At 54.1% G+C, this 8320-nt stretch overlaps 1 protein-coding gene across 5 annotated transcripts in view; it reads left to right on the top strand.

Moving 5' to 3' along the window:
• The first annotated feature begins 297 nt into the window (after positions 1 to 297).
• Positions 298 to 8320, top strand: part of PAX3 (paired box 3) — a 74892-nt gene continuing 66869 nt past the window's right edge. For 3 of the 5 annotated variants that reach the window (XM_069024718.1, XM_069024717.1, XM_069024719.1), the window contains exons 1-4: positions 298 to 430; positions 1317 to 1552; positions 2881 to 3010; positions 3681 to 3815. In XM_069024718.1, the coding sequence (XP_068880819.1) occupies positions 346 to 430; positions 1317 to 1552; positions 2881 to 3010; positions 3681 to 3815 (586 nt within the window). In that variant the 5' untranslated portion in view covers positions 298 to 345. Of the gene's footprint in view, positions 431 to 1316; positions 1553 to 2880; positions 3011 to 3680; positions 3816 to 4312; positions 5359 to 8320 lie in introns of those variants that run through there. The other 2 variants (XM_069024720.1, XM_069024721.1) reach the window with 2 other exon arrangements.

Below are 8320 nucleotides of genomic sequence, written 5' to 3'. Positions count from 1 at the left end.
CGAGCCGCGCCGGGCACGGAGCCGATAAATGCTCCCAGCCCCGCGGCCGGCGCTCCCCGCCGCACCGGGGACACCGCCGCCGCCCCCCGCCCCGCCGCCCGCCAGCCCTCCCCGCGCCCAGCCGCGCCGCCCGGCGGGGCTCCCGCCCGGCCCCTGCCCTCCCGGTGCGGGGCAGCGCGGGTCACTGACAAAGGGGTAGCGGCGGAGCTGCCTCCTCCCCGCCCCTCGGCGGCATCCCCCACCCCCTCCGGGACCTCTCCTGATTCGGCGGGGCCCGCTGACAGCGCAGGTCTCCCCTAGATCAGCCCTCACCTGGATATAACCCTGCTGGCCGCTGCCGCCGCGATGACAACTCTGGCCGGAGCTGTCCCCAGGATGATGCGCCCCGGGGCCGGGCAGAACTATCCCCGCAGCGGGTTCCCGCTGGAAGGTAAGGCCGCGCCTGTGCTGCTCCCCGTCGGGAAAAGGATAATCGCTCCGTGCCGGGACGCCGGAACAAAGCGGCCCCCCCGGCCTGCCAGATCTGGCGCACGGAGGACTCCAGGACAGCCGCCTGGCTCGTGCCTGGGCTGTCAGAGCAGGGATTTGTCCCAGGACGGACACGGCTCGGGCCACTGCAGCCGGCGGCTCCGGCCTCGCACCCTGCGAGCGGCCCGTCCCGGGAGCGGGAGGAACCGACTGGGAGGTCGGCAGCGCAGCCGGCCCAGGCTCTCTTAGTGGAGTGGAGGGTGGTGGTTTGGGGAGCTCAAAGTTCGGGTAAAAGTTAGGAAAAAAAAAAAATTAAACTCAAATAGAGACAATGCGAATCGAAAGGAAGTTTAGAGCCGTGGCACCGGGCCGCTGCAAGTGGCCGCCCTTAACGAAGGTAGCGGCGGTGCGACGGCCCTGCAGTGCCGGGGACTATCAGGCCCCTGCCCGAGGGAGGACGGGCGGCTGCGGCGGCTCCCCCCGCCGCTCCCGGGGCGGCCGAGCCGGGGCCGGCTCCCGCGCCGCCGGGGACACTGCGGCCTTCCCGCATCGCTTCCCCCTTCTCCACCGGAGTCGGGCGGGCTCTGAAAGCCGGCTCTGGCTGAGTGCAACAGGTGAAGCCCACGGCCTCCTCCCTCCCCTGCCCGCCGGGCCGGCGGCGGGGTCTCCACGGGAGCTGCGGGCCCTGGGCGCACTGCGGGGTGGCGGGGCAGGCGGGGGTGAGTTGCCTTATAGAAAATCAACGACAAAAAACCAATAAAAACAACAACAACAAAAAAGACGCAACAGGATCTGAAAGAGACGTTAACTCCATTTACCCCCCCTGCCTCCCTTCCCTCCTTTTCTAGTCTCTACCCCTCTAGGCCAGGGCAGAGTCAATCAGCTCGGAGGAGTGTTTATCAATGGCAGGCCTTTACCCAACCATATCCGGCACAAGATAGTGGAGATGGCCCACCATGGCATAAGGCCCTGTGTCATCTCCCGCCAGCTGCGAGTGTCCCACGGCTGCGTCTCCAAAATTCTCTGCAGGTACCAGGAGACGGGCTCCATCCGGCCGGGGGCCATCGGCGGCAGCAAGCCCAAGGTGAGCCCCTCCCGCCCGCCCAGAACAGGGCAAACCCCGGCCACAGTGGCGGGGAGCGAGGTCCGACCGGGACATAGCCCAGGCTGGCCGGCACCGGGGTTTACAGTGGGGACGGCGACAGCCGGGAGGGCCAGGGGGACTTGCGAGGCCGGGGGTGGGCGCAGACACTCATGGGGCACAGCACCCTAGCTGTGTCCTCGCCTGTTGCTCTCAAGCTTCCCGAGGCTTTAGAAAATATTGTTTGAGTTCTTGGCAATAATATACTTTTAATTAAGGAAATGCTATTTTAAAAAATCTCAAACGAAAATAGGGCGAAAAGCGTGGGTTTTTTAGCGCTTGGCTTCCCAGAGCCCTGCCGTGCCCCACACTCATTCCCGCAGGAGCACAGGCGGGCTCAGGGCTGCGGGACAGACCGGGACGCGACTGATCCGGTGGTGGAGCTGACCCAGTGCGGCTGGATCGGGCCCTCCCCGGTTTCTTTGAAAGCGCAAAAAAAGACCCGTATTTCTGTCTGTCTCTTTACTTCTCCTGCTCTGTTTACTTTTTCTCCCTGCTCTAGAGCTGCGTGTATTTATAGCTACGCTAACGAAAAGTTTGCGCTAAAAATAATGGAGACTAAATTTTTTCCCAAGAATAGGCTTCTCTTCCTCCTCCTCTAGTTTTTCTTTCCCACTAAAGCGAAGTAAAGGCTTGAATTTTTATTGGAAGTTGTTGCTAGATTCTTCTAAAGTAGTGAACCGATGCCTGAACTTTTCCTTTCAGTATTAGGAGTAGAGGTAATTTTTTATAAGCATGTTACTCAAACGTAATGTTATTGTCAGGGAGATCGTTCTTTTTGTTTGTTTTTTAGCTTTATTTTAAAATCACGAGGCTACCAAAGAAAAATACCGGTACTCGAATCTTTCCGTGTTTTTATTACGCTGGTTTTTGTTCGGAGCTGCAAACTTTGTTCAGCCAAAACTTTACTGACCTGGAGCTTCGTTGCCCGGAGTCCTCCGCTGGTCACGACCTGGGATTTTCTCGGCCGCACGGCAGCCGGTCCTGCCTGATTCAGGGTTTTCCCTGCCGAGGGCTCTGTCCCACCTTCCCGGTAGCCTCCCCGGATTTTCTGGGACGCTTCGTTTAACACAGAGGGTGTTCGTCTTATGCGGGCCCGTTATTAACTTCTGTGTCCCCTCTTATTTCACCCTGCCCGCATTCGGGTGTTTAATATCGGCATTTCTAAGTGGGGCCAGTGTCGGCTCTCGCTGACGACGGCGCGGGTGGCTCCGACCACCCTGGGGCTCTGGCCCTACAGACTGTGCCCGCTCTCCTTGTCTTTACTGAAGCAGGTGACGACGCCGGATGTTGAGAAGAAAATTGAGGAATACAAGCGGGAAAACGCGGGCATGTTCAGCTGGGAGATCCGGGACAAGCTGCTGAAGGACGGGGTGTGCGATCGCAACACGGTGCCGTCAGGTACGGAGCGGGGGTTTCGGAGGGTCCCGGAGGGTTGGGAGCGGCCCGGGGAGGGTAGCGCGGTACCAGGGTGAGCCCCGTCCCCTCGGGATCGGAGCCCCGGGCCGGACCGGTGCCCACAGAGCGGCCGGCGTTAGCATGCGGTGCCTCTGGCGCGTCCCGGGAGGATTCCTGCGCTCGGCAGGGTGCTTTCAATTAAATTGCAACTGCATCCCCCTCCCCTCCTCCTCCTGATCCTTCCCCGCTGTCCCCTCCGGGCTGCTGCAGCAGGAGGGCTCGGGGCTTCCCGGAGGCACGGAGCTGGGAAGCCGGAGATGGGGAGCAGCTCCCTGTGCCTGCCGGTTGTTTGCGGGATGGGATGGGGGCACACGGAACTGGAGCAGTATTTGTGTGGTGTCTGCGGGTTTTTATCACCCACCGTGCGGGCTCGGGGAAAGGAAAGTTTCTCGGGAGCTGCTGTGCCCACGCTGGAGAGCGGCGCAGGACGGTGCCCTGTGAAACCCCTGCGGGGACCGGAGTGGGTGGTTGCCTTCCCTAAGTCCTGACTGGCAGTGGCTGAGGGATACGAGCCAGCGGCACTGATGGGGGACTCAGCTCCCCGAGTCTGCCCGAGAGCTGCGGGGAGCTGCTGGGGACAAGCCGGTCACAGCTCTGCACTTCCCCCCTGAAGTGAGCTCCATCAGCCGCATCCTGCGGAGCAAGTTTGGGAAAGGCGAGGAAGAGGAGGCTGAGCTGGAAAGAAAGGAGGTGGAGGAAGGCGACAAGAAGGCCAAGCACAGCATTGATGGCATCCTCAGCGAAAGAGGTAAAGTCCTGTTTGCCCATACTCTCTGTGGCGCCCTGCAACGGGCCAGTGCCAGTCCCAGTCCCAGCTGCTGGTGGCTATCACTCCCCTTCTCCCAGAGGTTGTCCTAGGGCCAGCGCAGTGGGAGGTGTAGGGCAAGGAGTGAGCCCTGACAGCCTGGCTGCCACATCCCATCATGTCCCATTCCCCCACCGGAACGATCCTGCAGTGTGCAGGAATGGCACAGAGATTGGAACAAAGATGGGAGTCACTGCTAGTTTGGCTTTCAGTAACCAGGGAGCAGGGAGGGTTGGAGCGATCACAGAGCCCCTCGTCATAGCCATGCAGGGGCTCCTTTCCCAAGCCAAGCAAAAGGCTGCAGCTGCATAGAAGGGACAGTTGTAGGAAAAAGCTGTGGAACCCCGAGTCTCTGCAGTCTGAACAGGGCAGGGAGCCACAGGTTTTGTTTTTTCTGCTCTTAAAACTGCTGGGAAGAGCATGTGTTGGTGTTTGGCCAGGGACTGCGAGGAGGTTGCAACCTGAACAAGGCGGAGGTGAAGGGCTGCTGCGGGGGGACAGCTGCTGCTCCCGCTGAAGCCATGCCTGGCTCCCGGCTGGGCCAGGGTGCAGGGGCAGGCAAGGGCCCGCCCGGGCCGCCTGTGTGTGGAAGTTGCTGCCCAGCACATGCACAGGCACTGGAGAAGGCGAGACAAAAGTACCAAATGAGCTGGTCAAACATTTGTACAACTTTTCCAGCTTTTACAAAGAAGGCCTTCTATACACAATCTACACTTGGAGATGAACTTGGAAAACAAAGAGGGGGGAGTCCATTGAAACTCACACTTTGGCTTTGCACAGACAAAGCTTCAGCTAGCAGCAGCTTGATGTGAACAAAAGAAGGCAACCTTTTTATAATTCAAGGAGAAAAGAAGAGAAAACAGCCCCACAAAAGGCTGAGAAAAGACATTATGGGCTTGCAATGAGGGATGAATTATTCAATGAGCCCCTAATAGCTGATGCTCCACGCAGTTTTATGGACTCTCCATCGTGGAAAAAAAAAATAGCTGTTTTTAGAGAGAAAATGTTTATAGCATTTCTAGGCATCGGGATGCCAGTGTCGTTTAAGGACAACTGAAATCCATTCTTTGACAGTACAATATGTCCTTGTTTTGTTGGAACAAACCCCTAAACTCTCCTAAAACTTAGTTTTCAACTGTTACTAAAACTTTCAGGGAAGTCTCATCTTCTATGTGTCTGTGTTTGCAAAGATGTGTATAATACAAACATGCAGAAGATGCTAACAAAATTAGAGATTTTAAGGCCAGAAGGAACAGTTTGATTGCCTGGTGTAGTTGCCCACATATGATCAGTCCAGAGTTTATTCCAGCATCTCCCTCAACAGAGGATTTTTCCAAGAGGGATGTACACCAAGGCAAAAATAGCTAAAATCAGTGCCCTAGTTGTTAAATATCTAGCTTTGCTGCCTTCTTGAATTTCTCGACAGAGATTAGAAACAGAAGATAGTAAGCCTTGATAATATCACTGCTTTATGGAACAAAGAGCAGTTAATAGAGACAGCAAGAGAAAAAATATTGTTATCAATATAACCCATCCTTCTGTTTCACTTTGAAACAGTCTTCCTGTTCTTTGACTGTCTGCCCTTTAAAGTGGGGCTCCCGATTTATCACGAGTCAGTGTCTGGGTGCATGGCTGCCTCCCAGCAGCCCAGGGGAGCCCCAAAACTCTTGCAGGAAAACTGCTGGGGCCGGTGATGCCTTGCTGCAACAGGGGCTCACTAGTGCCTCCCAGCCCAGTTGTATGAGGAGGCTGCATTCCACCTCCTGATGTACCCTCTCCTTCACTTTCTGTGGATGTGTCTTTTTTTGTTTGTTTTGAGTTCAATCAGTAGCAATTTTCCCCTTGATTACATAGGGTAGTATAGCCCTCTCCTGCCCTGGGCATGGAGGTTTTTGCTGCGTGAACGTGACCGGACAGTTCCGTGGTAACGGCAGCTTTGGTAATCCCATCTGTTCTGTGACAGTGGCTGGGAAGGTTTGGCAGTGTGAAGAAGAGTGTGCTCTTCCCCACAGCAACGCCTGCTCCCCCTCCCTGACTAGCAAGCTGTTGCTTAATCTCATTACTGGAGTGGCTGGGATGCTGCAGTGCGAGCACGCTGCTGCTCCAGAAAACATTTGTTGCCATACTTGTGCCCTGCATGGAGTGTGATACTATAGGGACAGCACAGCACTGAGACCATTACAAGAAAAAAATAATCATAAAGGAAACCCACCACTACTTTGTGTCTGACCAACAAAAAAAAAGTTCTACTTCAACTCCCCTTGCCAGCTGAGGATCTTTGATTTCACTCCATTTATGAAAATCATCCTGCTCTCTTACTGAAATAACTGGTAGAGCTCCGAAGGATTTTGATGCTGCAGGATCATATTTGCCAGCACCACCAGCTTGGCTATGAGGCCTGGTGTAGCAGAGAGTGCCTGCTGGCAGCACATCTCAGATGCCCTTTCTGACACCCGGGATGCTTGCAGAATGTCCAAAGGGTATCTGTGTGCTGCACAGCAAAACCCTCAGGTGGTAGTTCAATGCTGAGTGCTCCATGTTACAGAGGGAAGCCTTTTGTAGCTCTGCCCTTGGAGGCCTGAGGTGTCCCAGAGCATGGGTGCCAGGGAAGATTATGGGATCGGTCAGAAAGTGACTCCCAAGGCTGAGCATGAAGCAAAGTATGGCTCTTCTGCTCAGGAGCACACATTAGTGCTGGACATTTGCTGGTGCTGCCTGAAATCCCCTCCTCGCCTGGGCCTTCAGGTGGCTCAAGGAGTAGCATTTTTTCCAAAGATAAGGAGAAAGTTGTCATTTTAATGGTAGCTAATTCAGGATTTAGGGAGTATTTACAGCAGAGTGGAATTTGAGAGAATGGAAACATGGTATTTTTAAAAAATGTGTGATAGAAACAGTGTATCATTGGGATTTCTCCGACCACATATATATGTGTAGGTAAAGTTTTGTATGCTGGGTGTGATTCTGTTTCCGCCTCTCTTCTTGGATACTTACATGTGATTCTCACACTGTTTACAGATGACGCATGTGCAACTCTGTACGTGCTGTATTTCAGTGTTTCTGCTGGTGTCACCCTCAACCCTGATTCTGGGTATATATTTAAAGAAATCTTGATTGTAAGAGTGTGTATCAGGAGGCTGATAGCTCTATAATAGCATATCTATGTTTCTGCATGTGTGATAATTTTTTCTTAAAGGCACAAACCATAAATAAAGAATATGAGAAAGTTTTGTGCCTTTTATGCACATCAGGGCTTATTTTTAGCATAACCACTACAGAAGAGGGAGTTGCTTGTACCTTTGGTGGGAGTTATGTGCGGCATGGTTTGCTGACTAATCTGATAGCTCCCCCCTTCATAAAATAGTTGTTTTCTGGCAGGAACCAGTGGCTTTCAGCACTGCAGTGATGCAGAGCTGGTCCTCGGGCCCACTGCGAGCGGGCTGGGGCAGGGGCAGGGGCCGGGGCCGGGACCCCCCCCCCACTCGGCCTCAAAGGGGGCCTCTGTTCCCAGCCAGCGGAATTGGCCCCCGGGCCCTGTCCTGGCGGATCCTCCCCCAGTCATGCGCACCCGTCCAAAAAGGGCCCTACTCATCCCAAGCCTCTACCCTTGGCTGTACTGAGAGCAATTCAGGCTACAGCAGACTAAATTGCCTCCTTTATTTTCTTCTTACTTTCATCTTGGACCAAACCCTTCCCCCCCTTCCCTCCCCTTCCTCTTTTCTTTTTTTCTGTGTGCCTGAGGCTCACATTAATACAATTTCGGCACCACCCCTATTTTAGTGTGTGTATGTGGGGAGTTTGAAGGGGTAGGAAAAAAAAAAAGGACCTTAGCACAAAAGCCCTGCTCAGCAGCTCGAAAGTTCAAGCTGCTGCTGCCTCTCTAGCTGTGTGATGCTTTTCCTGTTTGTGAGTTTTGGGAAACATTTTTGCTTTGTACTGTAATGGAATTAGAGGACAGATGCTGACTGTAAATGGGACACGCGACTACCAGCCCCTAGCTTAAATATTTAGATGTAATGTTACAATTACTGACTTGATGCACGAGGCTTTGAAGTTGTGGCACGTGATCTAAAGGGTAGCTTCAGCTAGATGGGCTGGCAGATGTTTTGATAAGGGTTGGTCAGTATCATGCAGCCAGTTATTTTTAGATTGCTAAACTAATAAAGACACTTTATTAAGGGAGAAGATTAACATGGAGGCACCAGATATCAGTTTGAGTCATTCATTTCTACACCATAGACTGTTGGGTTAGTGGCTGGAGCATGGGAGGAAGCAGATGCCGAGTTAGACTTTGGTTGCAGGGGTTGTCCTGGTTTTGCTCCAGTGTCCTGTCCCAGGGCGCAGTGGTAGGAGGACTTACGTGCTGTGTGAAATGCTGTTGTGGGCCGAGAAGCACAGTTTGTTCCCCTGCTCAATGTTCATGGTAAAGACTCACTTATTGAATGAAATGT

The sequence above is a fragment of the Aphelocoma coerulescens genome, chromosome 9, assembly GCF_041296385.1.
Source record: "Aphelocoma coerulescens isolate FSJ_1873_10779 chromosome 9, UR_Acoe_1.0, whole genome shotgun sequence".
NCBI classification, from domain to species: Eukaryota; Metazoa; Chordata; class Aves; order Passeriformes; family Corvidae; genus Aphelocoma; species Aphelocoma coerulescens.
Note: the sequence above shows the minus strand (reverse complement) of the source record. Positions and strands in the feature narration are given on the sequence as shown.